The 15,448-nt window shown below is 47.0% G+C and overlaps 2 protein-coding genes across 2 annotated transcripts in view; one reads left to right on the top strand and one right to left on the bottom strand.

Annotated features, from left to right (window-relative positions):
* Positions 1 to 88: 88 nt before the first annotated feature.
* On the top strand, positions 89 to 3,665 carry LOC134425808 (7-alpha-hydroxycholest-4-en-3-one 12-alpha-hydroxylase). Its single transcript, XM_063170824.1, has one exon. It carries the CDS (start codon positions 1,148 to 1,150, stop codon positions 2,675 to 2,677), a length of 1,530 nt encoding a protein of 509 aa, XP_063026894.1. The 5' UTR covers positions 89 to 1,147; the 3' UTR covers positions 2,678 to 3,665.
* Positions 3,666 to 4,419: 754 nt separating this feature from the next.
* Positions 4,420 to 15,448, bottom strand: part of LOC134429008 (obscurin-like) — a 29,823-nt gene continuing 18,794 nt past the window's right edge. Inside the window, exons 19-28 of the mRNA XM_063176117.1 lie at positions 15,226 to 15,336; positions 14,953 to 15,120; positions 14,411 to 14,533; positions 12,025 to 12,195; positions 10,538 to 10,658; positions 9,131 to 9,370; positions 7,672 to 7,895; positions 7,160 to 7,235; positions 6,172 to 6,321; positions 4,420 to 5,808 (exon numbers count right to left, since the gene is read on the bottom strand). Of these exons, the coding sequence (XP_063032187.1) occupies positions 5,631 to 5,808; positions 6,172 to 6,321; positions 7,160 to 7,235; positions 7,672 to 7,895; positions 9,131 to 9,370; positions 10,538 to 10,658; positions 12,025 to 12,195; positions 14,411 to 14,533; positions 14,953 to 15,120; positions 15,226 to 15,336 (1,562 nt within the window). The 3' untranslated portion in view covers positions 4,420 to 5,630. The remainder of the gene's footprint in view (positions 5,809 to 6,171; positions 6,322 to 7,159; positions 7,236 to 7,671; positions 7,896 to 9,130; positions 9,371 to 10,537; positions 10,659 to 12,024; positions 12,196 to 14,410; positions 14,534 to 14,952; positions 15,121 to 15,225; positions 15,337 to 15,448) is intronic.

The following is a 15,448-nucleotide window of genomic DNA, read 5'->3' as shown; positions in this document are numbered from 1 at the left end:
TGGGAGCTTTCCTTAAAAAAACAAAGCCAGAATAAATATTTAGCTGATGCTGTGATGTGGCCTTCACTCCTCGGGTCAGGTCACTGTAGGGAACGTGGAAAGGGACAGAAGGGAGAGCAGCTGGGAAGCTAAAAAATGAAGATTGTGATCCCAGACAGAGGAAGACTCTTGGGACTGTGGAAAACTTCTGATGGGATGCTCTAGGGAAGAGCAAAGGTGAGGAATGGAGGGGAGTTAATGTCACTCTCCATCCTGCACAAGAAGAGGTCCAAGCACCAGGGGCTGGGACAGGCTGTGGTGGCAGTCTGGGTAGATCAGGGTGGCACCACCCAGGGGAGCAGTGCCAGGGGGCAGGGGGTCCCTGACATTGTCCCCAAACCCCATCTGGAGAGAGGTAACAAAAGGGAAAGAAGGGAAAGTGGGTAAAGCAGAAGTGCTGTGGTCCCTATGGGCACTGCTCCCCAGCCAGGGGCTGGATGGAGCTTCTGGAAACTCTGCACTCCTCTGGTGCCAAGCAAATGCAGTGGCTCAAGCTCTCCTCACTCGTGGGGCAGCTCAGCTGCTTTGCTTGGCACTCTGACAGAGCAGTAGCCGTTGCACTGTTCATTGGCAAAGCACTCCTGGGACACCATGTGCTGTGGAGATCACCAAAATGTCAGAGACTTTTCCTTCTCTTGGCTTTTGAGACTAAATCAGCTCAGCTGTGACCCCCTCCCCTCGGTCCTGTGCTCATTTCCAGTAGCATTTCCAACACCCACTCTTGGTTTCATTTTTTCAGTGGGTGTCCATAGCCTGGTCTTAAAGGCAAAGATCACAGAGTGGGATTCTCTGAACATTTTCCTTACAAAATCTGGGCTCCATGCAGCCTAGAGAAGGGAATTTGCCTCATGCCAAAACCCATCCCCCCAATACAGCATGGGTACTCCAACGGGATTCCAACATACCTTCCACCTTAAAAACCTCTGTTCATCCAGGGACGAGTTCACCTCGAGCAGAGCACTGAGCAGGGGCAAGGCAAACACTGACAGCCAATGAGGACACAGGCTGTCAGCTCTGCATCTGCCTGTCAGCTGCTGGGTGGGGATAAAATGCTCATTCCTGCCCCAGCCTCCCTCTAGCCCCAGCTCCTGGACGGCACAGAGCTCTCATGGTGCTCTGGGTGGTTCTCCTCTGCACCTTGGTGTCATCACTGCTCGGTGGGCTCTATGTCCTGGGCGTCTTTCGGAGACAGAGACCCAATGAGCCACCCCTGGACAAAGGTACCATTCCCTGGCTGGGCCATCTGCTGGAATTCAGAAAGGACAGCTCAGAGTTTCTCAAAAGGATGCAGAGCAAACACGGGGATGTTTTCACGGTGCTGATCGGTGGTTATTACTTCACCTTTGTGATGGATCCCTTCTCCTTTGGCACCATTGTGAAGGAATCACGATCTAAACTGGACTTTAGGACTAGTGCCACTCAGCTGGTCGTGCGGGTTTTTGGCTACAAACCCATCGAAGCCACTCATAGCATAGTTCATACATCAAGCATAAAGCACCTGATGGGAGATGGCCTCACTGTCCTCACACAAGCCACCATGGAGAGCTTTCGGAAGCTGCTGCTTTTCAACCTGAGCTCAGGAGAGAAGAGAGGGTGGCAGGAGGAAAACCTCTTCCACTACTGCTACAACATTGTCTTCAGAGCTGGGTATCTGGCTCTGTATGGCACTGAGCCACCCCGAGGGGCAGGGAGCCAGGAGAAAGCTGAAGAGCAGGATCGCCTCCACTCCAACCAGCTCTTCCAGGAGTTCCGTAAGTACGACCGCCTCTTCCCTCGCCTGGCCTATGCTCTGCTGCCTCCCAAGGACAAAAGAGAGGCTGAGAGGCTGAAGAGACACTTCTGGAACGTGCTGTCTGTGAAGAATGTCTGGCAGAAGGACAATATCAGTGGCTGGATAAGTGATCAAGAGAAACTTCTGGCAGAAAACGGTGTCCCCGAGTACATGCGGGAGCGTTTCATGTTCATGCTCCTCTGGGCATCCCAAGGCAACACGGGCCCGACTGCCTTCTGGCTCCTCTTGTATCTGCTGAAGCATCCAGAGGCTCTGAAGGCTGTGAGAGGTGAGGTGGATAAAGTTTTGAAGGAGAGTGGGCAGGAAGTGAAGGCAGGGAGCCCCCCAGTTACTGTCACCAGGGACATGCTGAACCAGACCCCTCTGCTGGACAGTGCTCTGGAGGAGACCCTGAGGCTGGTGGCAGCCCCAATACTGGTCAGAGCTGTGCTCGAGGACACCTCCCTGAGGACAAGCACTGGGACAGAGCTCACCCTCCGCAGGGGGGACAGGGTGGCTCTGTTCCCATACATCTCCGTGCAGATGAACCCAGAAATCCACGAGGAGCCTCACAAATTTAAGTACGACCGTTTTGTACACCCAGACGGCACCAGGAAAGATTTCTACAGAAACGGGAAAAAGCTGAAATTTGTCAGCATGCCTTGGGGGGCAGGAGTTTCCACCTGTCCCGGCCGCTTCTTTGCTACTGCTGAAATGAAATTGTTTGTGTTCTTGATGCTGAGTCACTTTGACCTGGAGCTGGTTGACGGGGAGGAGGAGATCCCAGCCATAGACATCAGCCGCTGGGGCTTCGGGACCATGCAGCCTGTCCGCGACGTTCGCTTCAGACACCGGCCACGCTGCTGACCTGGGCACTCCTGGTGGTGTTTGTTCTGCTGTCACCTATGGGACAAATTGTCTGATCTCATGGTTATCAGATCTGTGCAGTGCCAACACTGATATGGTCTTGTTTGCTTAATGTTTGTCATGGCTTTTGTTGCTACCTCCTCCTCCTTCTTGTGTTGGTGGAGGAGGAGGTAGCAACTGCTTGTTGTGTTGTTTATGGGACAGAAGAGGGTGATCTGCTGCTTGTTGTGTTGGTTTTGGGATAGAAGAGGGTAATCTGCACAGAGAGACAAAATGTGCCCTGCCAGGCTACTCCCAGCCCCATCCTGGGGACTGTCAGCCCACTGAAAGCCAGGAGGAGCACAGGGTCAGAGTGGCAGGTGGGAACTCAAATTCAGGGCTTCCAAGGAATAAGGGTTTTGTCCAGGTTCTCCCAGGGCTGCCCCAGCAGAGCATCAGCCCCATGGTGCCAGCATGACTCCCATGGAGATGTGTCATCAGCTCTCTGGATCAGCACCTGGGATAAGGGAGATTGTGTCAAGGCAGGGGAGGTATCTATGCTGTGTAGGAAAAGAGCATTTACATAATAGAGTGTTTGGGGGAGGAACCAAAGAGGGATAAAAGAGGGATTTGGGTGATTTAGGGAAGAAAAATTGAGATGTAAGGGGATGAAAAGGGCTGGTTGGGGGCAAATAGGTGACTGACTGGTCCCTAGACTTGTCTGGTCACACCCTGCACCGGCTAATTTATTTTCCACATGAGGTATCATTGGCAGGATGGCATCAGCTTGTGGTGAACTCCTGAAAGGTCAGAGAGCAGCAGATATCCTCTCCAGAGATGTAAAAATGTCCTTGGGGAAATTTTGTCTTGTTTATTCTCCCTTGTATCTGATGAGGCCTCCAAACAGAGCAACCTCAATCCCTTATGAGCTACAGCCACTGTGATCTTACAGCCCTCAAACATATTTTTTATCTGCTGAATCAGTGCAGAATAAAACTTTGCTCTACAAGCTCTGCTGTGCTTTATCACCCTTCAACAATTAGGACTCTCACCACTTCCTTACAGAGGTTAAACCCAAGCCTCTCCTGCATGGAGAGCAGTGGATTGATTTTAATGCTGACACTAACCTTGAACGGTGGAGATTATTTGTGGTCGAGGAATGAAACTCAAACATTTTCACATGTGTCCAAACATCAGATCCAGATTCTGCTTTGTCCTGCAAAGGTCATGATGTTACATGATGTTGTAACTGCATGTTAAGGGCAAACTATCCCAGCCTGCCAGACTGGTCAGTAGCCCTGACCTCATGGATGTGGTGGAAATTCAGGCAGAAACTATCAAGCAGTTGTGGCAGGACCAAGGAAAAAAACTACCTGCAAGGCTTGACTGCAACTGCTGATATTTCCATTAGCAATTCCAGCACCTTTTCACTCCTTCCATGCTCCAGCTGCAGCTCTCACCTATTTTTTTGTCATCCATCTGAAGCCCTTTTCACATTCTGGTTAATGTAAGCTCCAAACCATGCCCAGGAATTCCCTGGGGTAGCTGGGCAGCTCAGAGCCATCATCACATCCTGCCCAGGTGATGTCCTCCTTCCAAAGCTCCAGAAAAGGATTTTTCATGTGGATGTCCTGCATGGAAGTGGTTCCTAGCTAATACAGGGTATGCAGGTTATCACAAAGAGCCCAGGTCAGAGTTGAGGGATGTGTGCTGCACAAATGTGGATTGGGATTGAGGAAGGAATGTAAAAGTAACAACAATGATTCAGCAGAAAAATGTGGCTTTATTTGCTTGTCAGAATGGTTTATTTAACCAAACAGTGTTGAGTCTATAAAAGAGCTCAGACATGCTCAAATGCATGCAATTGTGAGAAGCAAGAAAGAAAATAATTAATATATGGAAGAGCATGAAAACTCCAAGTGAGTTAATCTATAATTATGTTTTTTATGTTTAGATAGGTTTTTCCCTGGCACTGACCTTTCCATCCCAAAGTGCACCAGCAAGAGCAAAGAACCAGCCTGTGCCAACAAAAACCTGACTGGATTTGTGAGAGAAGTTAAATTGGACAGGATCCAGAGTCCTGAAAGGTTTTTTGGGGGGGCAGCCCTCATTGCAGTGTCTGTCTTGTCTAACCCAGCTCTCCTCCCAGAGAACTGAGAATGGAGTCTGGCCCTAAGCCCTTGGGTTTCTCTCTTCTAGCACTTCAGCATTCCAAATTTTACAATCTATTGAGTTGGTGCCTGCTCTCCACAGCACAGGGAAAGCTCCTTTGCTCTCAGTCACAATTCCTGCTTTACATGCTCAGCAAGGGAAGGAGTCATGATGCTCCATCTTTCAGGTTTGGAACAATATGGGTTAAACTTGTTGGGAAAGAGCATCCCTGGATAAACAGCCTCACTTTTAGTATTGAACTTTAAGGCATTAGGAGCTATTTTCCTGTTCTCCTTCCTCTAAACACAGCCAGACACAGCTCTGAGAAAGCCTCTTTCTGCTGCTCATATGGGAAATTGAGGGATACATCAATCACTGCAGAGAAACTCAAAGGAACACTGAAGTTATGAGTACAAAGCAATGACACAGCCAACACCATCCTTTGCAGAGGAAAGCAGGGTGTGAAGGTCAAAGAGGAACATGACATTTCAGGATTTTTAAAAAGAATTAAAACACTCAGCCTTTGCCAGGGACACTGCTGCCACATCTCCCAGTGGATGTGTCCCTGCTCCCCAGGGAAGAGCAGCTCAGCTTCAAACTGGCAAAGTCTCTCAGTGGTACAAAATCTGCACATTACAAGGTCACTGTTGGGTTTGCTGCCTTCACTGTCCAGTGTCCCATTGCCCCCCACAAGTCACAGAAACAGCTTGTGGCAGGAAGGACACACGGACAGAACACAGTGGGGTTGGTAGGAGGGTTTGGTACCAAACACCCGGTGCAGGAGGGCACAGGGAGGTGATTCCCATCTGTCACCACATCCACGTCACTGTGCAATCATGAGGCCATACTTGGAGCACAGCAGGCCCCTCTTCTTTTCCCGTTCCATGAGGAAATTCCTCAGTTTGGTGGTGGGGAAGGTGACCAGTGCCTGCTGCCTGTTGTCCAGACCTGTCTCCTGCAGCCAGGGGCTCTGGAGGCACTCGGAGGCTGAGGGCCTTCCCCTAGGACAGACAGAGGTGAGGAGTCAGTCATGGGGGGTCTGTGGTGCATGGGGAGGCTGTCATGGACATATTTTATGTAAAATCATTTTGAGAGGATTTTTCTCCTAAGAAGTTGAGAGGCCTCCGAAACGAAATGTAAACAATGATTATCTGCTGCTGTGGAATGCAACAGGTGCATCTTTGATTGGTCTCGTGTGGTTGTTTTTAATTAATGGCCAATCACAGTCAGCTGGCTCAGACTCTCTGGAGAAACAAATCCTAGCAAAGGATTTTTCAGAAAATATATCCATGACAGGAGAATCCTCGCAAATAGAGAGAAGGGGCAACACCCAGGACGTGCTGGGAGGACAGGCAGCCTCTTACCAAGGGTTTGCACACAGAGTGCTCTGCAGGAAGGACACTGCTCCCCCGGACAGACCCGCGTAGCACCGCGCCAGCTTCAGCTTCCCCTTCCTGGCTGTTCTCAGGAACTCACAGGGCACATCCGAGCTGATGGGGTAGTTGGCACTCAACCTGCCCCAGGAGGAGGGAATTGAAAACATGAAGCTGCGTCCATCTCCCAGCAGCTGACAAAATTGAGGATTGTTGTTGACTTTATTTGTGGTGTTGGAGCTTGTGTGGGGGCTGTCTCAGGGGGTGATTTAGTGGAAGGGTCAGGAAGTAGTTTAGTTAAAAATGCCAGCTTTGAGAGTTGGAAATGAGGGTTTGAATCTTTTCTTCCTGAGATAGGGTGGTGGGGTAACTCTAAGAAGGGGTTTAGTCTTCAATCTTTGGCTTACAAGACCAATGTTTTTATAAACTATTAGACTTAATTAGAGTTTGAGTAGTTTATTTTCTAGGGTGGCCGCATGAGGAGGATGTGGAGCTGTTGGAGCGAGTCCAGAGGAGGCCACTGAGGTTAGCAGAAAGATGGGGCACCTCTCATTTGGGGAAAAACTGAGAGAATTGGGATTGTTCATCCTGGAGAAGGCTTCAGGGAGACCTCAGAGCCCATTCCAGTGCCTAAAGGGGCTCCAAGAGAGCCTCCAAGATGGACCTTGGATAAGGGCTTGTAGTGGCAGAACAAGGATGAACAGTTTTAAATTAAAAGAAAAGAACTTTAGATTAGATATTGGGAAGAAATTCTTCCCTGTGAGGCCCTGGCACAGGTTGCCCATCCATCCCCTCCATCCCTCAGCTTTCCATGGCATTGCCAAAGGAGGGGCACAGCTGAGATTAACTCTATGAAACTGATTTTAAAGCCACTCACAGGGTAGGGAACAATCAACTGACTCACGTGATGAAGGCTGTGATTTAAAAACTGAAACTGTAATTTTAAAGCCAATAACAGCACAGCAATCAATGGACTCACATGATGAAGGCTGTGATTCCAATGGACCAAATATCAGTCTGGGGAAGGGCTCCTTGCTCTGTCAGCAGTTCTGGAGCTGGAAAAGTAAACTTGTGTGAGGCAAGCTCCTCTCCAACACACTGAGAGCAGCACAAAGGCAGTGGATACTCTCATGCTTTGCTGCCTTCCCAAGAGGGAAGAAGAGGCAGCTGCCAGGACAGGGAGCTGGTTGAGGAGCTTCCACATGGATGCTGATTGCAGTGAAATCATGAGAACCTCTGGGCAGATGGCAGCAATGCTTTATCCCTGGATAAATGGACACACGGGTGCCAGCCAGGGTGGCATTGCTGTGAGCTGATAGTGGGACACCTGTCACCATTTACTGCTCCCACAGACTCACACTGTCACTGGAGAGCAGCTCCTAGAAGGCTTTTCTTGCTGAGTCCACCTGCTGCCCTGACCAATGTTTGTGTCTTTCTGTTTATCACAGATTCCAGATAAGCCCCAGGTTGCTGTCACTGAGCTCTACTCACCCATGGTCTCCACATAGTCCGAGCATTTATCCATGGTAATAAATTTGTCTGGTGTGTAGAACTGTGCATTGCCAAAATCCAGGAGTTTCAGCAGGTTGGGCTCGGTGATGATCATGTTCTCAGACCTGAGGTCCAGGTGCAGGATGTTGTGTGCATGGAGGTACTCAGTGGCACTGAGGATCTGCCACAGGTAGTCTCGGACCTCCACCTCTGAGTATGATGTCCTGGTGAGAGAAAGGGGATAGAAAACACAGGTGTCCTGTCTGCATGCCCAGAAATGCCTTTCTACACCCACTGTCACCCTCCCCTAGGTGTCTGATCCCATCAGACCCTTGAGAGTCAAGAAGAAACAACTCTAGTTTAGCAAATCAGCTCTGTGTGGAGAGGCTGGTCCATCCTGTGAGTCAGGTTTACAGATGCAACAACAGGATGTTGTAGAGTTGAAAGAGAGAAAGCAGATTTTTCCTCCTCTCCATTGGGAGGGAATTCCAACTAGAGCATCCTTCTGTTTCTTTACAGAAGGGACATTTCCTTTGTCATGAGGATATGTTTGCTGTGGGGCCATGGATATCTTAATTGATCTCTGAATTGATGCCCACAATTCCCTCTTTTTTAATCACAGGATTTCAGCAGATCCATTTTGTGCCACAATGAATCTTCCTGACCCTCAGTAACCTCCATGTCATGGTGCTGGGGTTAACAGGTGTTGGTGTAAGGAAACCTTACATGTATCACATTATGGGAGACAGTGATGCCTCAGGTTTAACTTTTGTATTTTTCACATTCTGTGCTGCTTTAATGTGTGGGTCTGAGCTTCACATCAGGGCATGGTGAGCTCTGTGCACAGAGCAGGGAGACAAAACAATTCCTGCTCCAGCTGGGCACCAAGGACAAATGAGCCAAATCTCAGCCCCAGAGCACAAACACCGTGGGCTGGAGAGAGAAAAACAAGCAGGGTGGGACTGCCTGGGCTAAAGCTGGAATGGGACAATGAACTGCAAGGTGCAAATGGAGCAGAGCTGATCCCAGGGAGAGACCCCGGGAGCGCTCGTGCATTTTGGGGCCATTTTGGTTCATCTTGGGTGCAGCCCTGGCTGGGCTCTGGTGCTGCCCAAGGTGCAGCCATGGAGGCCTTTGAATAAATCCCTGCTTTATTCTTTAGCTCTGTCCAGCCTCTGTTCTAGGGCAGCCTGCACAAGGCATCAATAGTTTCATATCAACCACTGTAAACTGCTTTCAGCATCTCCGCTGGGTGGCCCTGAGTTGTACCTCTCTAGGAAATTCCAGTAATTTTTTAATCTGACAAGAAGATGCAGAACAAACACTTTACAAATCCTGTGCACAATGACAGCACAGAGGAGGAGATGGAGAGGGATGATCCAGTTTGTCAGGAGGAACCAACAGGTATCTTCCTCCCAACAGCAGCCCTGACTGGAAAGCTCTTCCCTCATGTTCTTACCGTAGTGCCAAGGAGTGGAGCAGCTCTGGCCCCACACACATCTCCTGGATCAGCACCAGATGCCTGGGGCTGACATAGGCACCCTTCAGCTGGGCTATGTTGGTGTGGTGGAGCTTCCTGAGCACCTGGTACTCCAGCAGCACAGCCTGCTTGTCCTCTTGCCAGTAAGGGATGATTTTAGCAGCCAGAGTCTTGCCGCTCACCTTCTCCCGGCACTGCCGGACAATGCTGAACCGGCCCCTGGTGCAAAGAACACAAAGGCACGTTTAGCTTCTCTCCTGTCCTTTAAAACCACCAGGATCCCGTGCTGTGCTTTTCATCTGTGCCTGGCGGGGAGTTATTGCATCTACTGTCACAGTTTGCACATCCTCCTGTGTCTTTATTCTGTACAGTCACTTTAAATTACAGGAGTGACAGCTTAACTCCTCTGGAGAGAAAGGAGAGAGCAAGAGAACTACCCCTGTTGCCAACAGAAATCAGTGTCTTTCTGTGTCTGCAAAGATTGGTGCAGCAAGGACAAGAAATACTGTTAGCCCTGGGCTCATTTAATGATAAATCAATTGGCTGCCCCCTGCCCAGCACATCTGTTGTGACAGGAAAAGGGGAGATGGCATTAAACTAAAGGAGGGTTGATTTAGACTAGATATCAGGAAGAAGTATTTTTTTACATTAAGGGTGGTAAAACAGCCTGGCCTTGAGCACTTCCAGGGACAAGGCAGCCACAGCCTGTGCCAGGGCCTCCCCACCCTCACAGGTGTCACAGACATGTTTTATGAAAAATCCTTTCCTTAGGATGTTTTATCCCGAGAGTCTGAGAGGCCTCGGGAACAAAATGTAAACATTGATTATCTGCTGCTGTGGAATGCAACAGGTGCATCTGTGATTGGGCCCATGTGGTTGTTTTTAATTAATGGCCAATCACAGTCCAGCTGTCTGGACTGTCTCAGTCAGTCACAAGCCTTTGTTATCATTCCTTTTCTATTCTTAGCCAGCCTTGTGATGAAATCCTTTCTTCTATTCTTTTAGTATAGTTTTAATATAATATATATCATAAAATAATAAATCAAGCCTTCTGAAACATGGAGTCAGATCCTCGTCTCTTCCCTCATCCTAAGACCCCTGTGAACACCACCACACACAGGGAAAATTTTTTTTCCTAATACCTAATCTAAACCAACTCTCATTCACTTTGAAGCCATCCCCTTGTCCTGTCTCTAAATCTCCTTATGGAAATCTCCTTTCTTGTACGGTCCCTTCAGGTACTGGAAAGTGCAGTTAGGTCACCCTGAAGTTTGTCCTCTCCAGGCTGAACAACCCCGATTTTCTCAGCCTTTCTTTGTAGGAGAGCTGCTCCATCACATGTGGGATTTCCCTCTGGGGCATTAAGAACTCAGTTGGGTTCTCTACCTTTTGATCTCAGTTTGGAAGGCGTAGGTCTGGTAGGTTGGGAAGGGCTCAGGAGGTGAGATCACTTCACTCTCTTCCTCAGGGGCAGCTGATGGGGACTCCTGTGTGGCAGCACGAGGCTCTGCAGGGGGAAAGGGAAAACAGCTTCACATGGGAAAGCAGCTCTGTGTGGAAACTGGAGCCTGTCTGAGTCTCCCCTGCTATCTCTGAACAACAACAAGCAGAACTTTCTCCAGGGGACTCTGTGTTCCAGCTGCTATTGGAATATGTATTGGAATATAGCACCCACTGCTATTGGAATGTAGCAGATTCTGCTCTGTCCACCCCCAAATTCCCTGATGTGGACACTGCAGACGGAATGAGATGGATTCTTTGTTGTGTGCTATGGTATCAAACCTTTTAGCCACTGATTCTTATTTTCTCACACAGCAAATCCTCAGGATATGGTAAAACGTGACAAGAAATTAGAAACTCTAATTAGAAATTAGAAGCAATTAGAAAAATTGTGGTTGGACATTTCAGCTGGAACTTGTTGCTCTGGTTCTGGTGTTTGGTTGTGTCCAAGCACTCCCTGAAATGCTAAAGCATCCCTTTAAAGCATCTGGTTGGAAGAGCTGAGATATGATAAGAAATCCTGAGAAAAAGGAAAGCAGAGGACTTGGGGTGAGTTAAAAATATCTCTGTGAACTGATTCTTACAGAGCAATCCTCTCCATTGGGAGGAAATTCCAGCTAGAGCATCCTTCTGTCTCTTTACAGAAGGGACATTTCCTTTGCCATGAGGATCTGTTTGCTGTGGAGCCATGGATCTCTTAATTTTAAAAACATGTGTGCAGTACAAAGTAGTAAAAAGGGTGACAAAAATAGTAAATCAAGATTTCTATACTTCAGAGACAAAATACAGCTGGAAAATTCACCACAGAAGGACAATAATTCCTAATGGAAGACTCCAGAATAGACAAGTTAACTACTGAATTTAGGATTTAGTCTGTAATATAAGCAAGTCCAGAGTTTTCACCAGTGCAAGATCTGTATCAGTAGATAAATGCCTCCAGTAAAACATTTTTTGTACAAGACCTATTTCCTCATAATCTCAAATCAAAACTGTCTCTTCAACAGGTAATCTACAGCTCCCAGGTTGTTATTTTATTATTAAATTTAATATAGATTATTTTATTAAATAATATATATTTATTTTTTATTAAATTTCATATTTTATCATATTAAATAGTATATAGTTACAGATTGTTTATATTTACACGATGTTATGTTATTGAGCTTTTTAATATGTTTTTACCTATTCCCCTGTGTCCAGAACTAGAAAATAATTAGAAAATAATTTAATTTTAGATGCAAAAGCCCTGAACAACCCTGAGCCAAGTGGAATTGGCCTTGATTCACTTCTCTTGGCTTCTGGGTCAACAACTAAAAAGATGCAGCGGGTTTGGTGCAGGAAAATCCCAAAGTTTTCTTGGTGTTTGGTCTTACCCGTCTGATCCTTGGCAGTGATTGCCACTTTGGCAGAGGGGTCACTGTAGGGGCCCATCCCTGCCTTGCTGCTGCAGGCTGTCCTGAAGCTGTAGATGAAGCCCTGGGGGAGATTTCTGGCATAGTAGCAGCAGTCAGTGATGTCAGAAGCAAGAGTTGTCCACTCCCCATCTGAACCAAGAACAGAGAGAAAAGAAATCAGGATTCATTTTAAGGTGGTCACTATGGCTTGGAGGTTTTTTAGAGATTTGGGGTTTTGTTGTGTTTTTTTTTCCCCATTTTTCTTTTTCCCCACCAGCTTTATGTGCTGGGAATGTAAAGAAACCAATTTGGCCAACTTTGGGGCTCTACCTTTTCTAAAATTAGTTGGTTCATATCTGATAATTCCAAATTGTGCCAATATTGTTCCAGAGGAAAGGTGACATTTTCCTGTATTTTTTCTCTTTATCTAATTAATGTCACCAAACTCTACTGGAAATATACATCAAGAACTCCAAACAAAACATAATTAATTTTTTTTTTTTTTCCTGTTGGCTCTGTCTTAAATCTAGTTGAGACCATGCGGTGCAGGATTCCTGGACAGAACCATCCGCTAACACCATCCCAGCAAACCCAGTGTTTGAAGCATGGGGATTTTTACTCAGTTTTTATGAAACTCAGATGATTTCTCATGGAACTGGAATTCTAAGTGCATTCTGGACTCATTATTCGTGGGACTAAGTTAGGAAGGAGAAAATTCCCAGCAAACATTTAATCAGCATTCCTCCCACATGATGCTGTGCCCTCTGTGCTCAAGGCTGAACCCAACTCCCTGCAACTGCCTGAGATTAAACCCATCCTTCCATTCAAAAAAAATCTGGCAAAGAGCCTCAAACCATTGGATAAGCAGCAATTCCCCACCCAAACCCAAGGTATCAATGATTTTACAGGGTAATGGTTGAATGGGGGGCTCTTTGTGCAAGAAGGAGCAGATAGAGATTAGAAATTGAGAAAAATATGTGCAGAAGCAGCATAGAAAAGCCTGTTTTCAAATAATAGATAAAAAAGGAATTTATTCCTGACTATCTTAATCCTCCTGTGTTCAGGAGAGCAAGATTTTGCAAGTTCCTGCCAAATAAACAGAACGCAGTGGAAAATATAGATGCTGTTCCCCATTTTCCTTCCTAATTGGAAGAACTTGTGTTTGTATCCTCCCCAAAATCTCTCCTACAGTTGTGTCAAAAGGAATAATGACAAAGAAAGTGGTGTTGGAGGGAAAGTGACTCACACCAGCTCCAGAGGGAAAGGGCAGAAAGCTGCTGCCCATGCTAATCCAGAAGGGAGGGTTTGTGTGTTTGTTTGTTTGTTTGTTTGTTTGTTTGGAGAATTAGTGAAGGAACAGGGAGCAGCAGAATCCAGGCTGTGTTTGTGTGGCTGCAGCAGGAATTGCTATCACACTCATAATAACAACAGCAAATCCACCCCAAGAGAGACAGAACAGCCTTGGGGATTTGATACAAAGCTTTTGCTACTAAACAGGAAAACATCCACTTTTGACAAGGGCAGATAGTGACAGGATGAGTGGGAAGGGCTTTAAATTGTGAGAGACTTAGATTAAATGTCAGGAAGAATTTATTATTCTGAGGGTGGTGAGGCCCTGGCACAGGTTCCCAGAGAAGCTGTGGCTGCCTCTGGATCCCTGGCAGTGTCCAAGGCCGGGCTGGACAGGGCTTGGATCACCCTGGGATGGTGGAAGGTGTCCCTGCCCATGGATGGAGGGCTGGCATTAGATGGTTTTTAAGGTGCCTTCCAACCCAAACCATTCCATGATTAAATGATCCACTGACTTTCACCAGCCTCTGGACCAAGCCTCAAAAGAGAATATCAAAGGGGTGATGCAGTTTTGTCAAACTTTGGTTATTTTGTCCTGGCTCTTTGCCCTAAGCCTCCTCCACAGTCAATAGGAATAGAAAGCACAGCTGTTCAGCAGAGGATAAATTGCCTGTTTGATAAATCATCTTTCTCCAAGACTGTACAGAAAACCTGAGCCTGGGATGATGTTGTTTCATTAGTGTCTCATTTTGTCAGATTACTCAGAGTTTATATCCGATTATATCAGACCAGGCATTTTCTCCTGTAGCTGCTCACTTTTTGGTTGTAGCTTTCACACAGCCTTGCTTGATTCACACTTTAGCAAAGCCTAGGTATGAATATGCAAATTCCAGGCTGATTTAACCAACACAACTCCTAACTTTTAGATTGTTAAATGATACCTGTATGAATCCCATTATAACTCTAAACTGAGGAGTTAAATCAAGCTGTTTCTGAATAACAATAAAATTTTCAGCTGGTGAAGAGATCATACAAACCAAGATGTCCCTTGCAAAGCATAAGGACAGCACTTTACCTTCAGTCTTGCACTGGACACTGTAGTGGACAGGGGTGTTGGTTTCCACAGGTTTCCAAACCACCTGCACTCCATCCTTGTAGACCTCCACGATGTCAGGGGGTGGAGGGCTGGGGGGAACCTCTGTGGAGAGGGGGCACAAAGCCCATGAGTGTTAACAGCAGCACTCTATGATACAAAACTCTACACCCAGCATGTCTCAGCTGCACATATTATTTATATATATATAAAACATGTAAATGTTTTTTATGTATACGTATATATACACACAGCTAGTGGAACAGCAATTTTGCCATCTCTGATTTAAACTCAGTATTAAGATTTTATCTTGGAGTTGCTCTTAATCCAGGAGAGAAAATAAAGAGTGAAGAAGAGGGAATGAACCCTGCACAGGCTGTGGACCACAGCAAGGGAGAGATCTTCTTCTCTCTCTCTCTTTCTTCACCCATGTGAAGAAATCTCATCTCCAAGGTATTGATAGGTTACATTTTTGGGGACAAAATTACTTAAATACCTATTTCTATAGCTACTCCTTCTCTCACCTGCTTTTCTTATGACACAAGAGGTGGATGCTGAGCCCAGAGAGTTTGTGGCCACACAGGTGTAAATACCAAAATCCTCAGCATTAACAGAGAGAATTGTTAACAGCTGGAAGTGTTTGAGTGTGGAGGAGATGAGGATCCGGCTGCTGCTCTGGACAGGTCTCCCATCTGGAAAGCAGAGATGGGGGAGATAAATACCCTGCAATTTATACAGGGGTAATTGTAGGCCCTGTCCTGAGGGTCAGGGGCTCTCTGGAGGGATGGCAGTGTCACCTCTGAACCAGCTGATGTGCAGGGAGGAGTGAGGTGCAGTCCGGCACGAGAGCGTCACGCACTGTCCGGCAGCCGCAGCCTGGTCCGTGAGCTCCTCAGTGAACGACGGGGCTGCAGAGAGGAGGGAAAGGGGGATTCAGGATGGCCTGGAGGGCTTGGTGGAAAACAAATTTCTGCAGAACATCAGAAAGCTTTTTTAATGTGGTCAAGAACCTTTCTGGTT

The sequence above is a fragment of the Melospiza melodia genome, chromosome 1 (genome assembly GCF_035770615.1).
Source record: "Melospiza melodia melodia isolate bMelMel2 chromosome 1, bMelMel2.pri, whole genome shotgun sequence".
In the NCBI taxonomy this organism is placed as follows: Eukaryota; Metazoa; Chordata; class Aves; order Passeriformes; family Passerellidae; genus Melospiza; species Melospiza melodia.
Note: the sequence above shows the minus strand (reverse complement) of the source record. Positions and strands in the feature narration are given on the sequence as shown.

Bases quoted from the DNA above. Each gene is read 5' to 3' on its own strand.
- LOC134425808 (XM_063170824.1), top strand. From the start codon at position 1,148: ATGGTGCTCTGGGTGGTTCTCCTCTGCACCTTGGTGTCATCACTGCTC.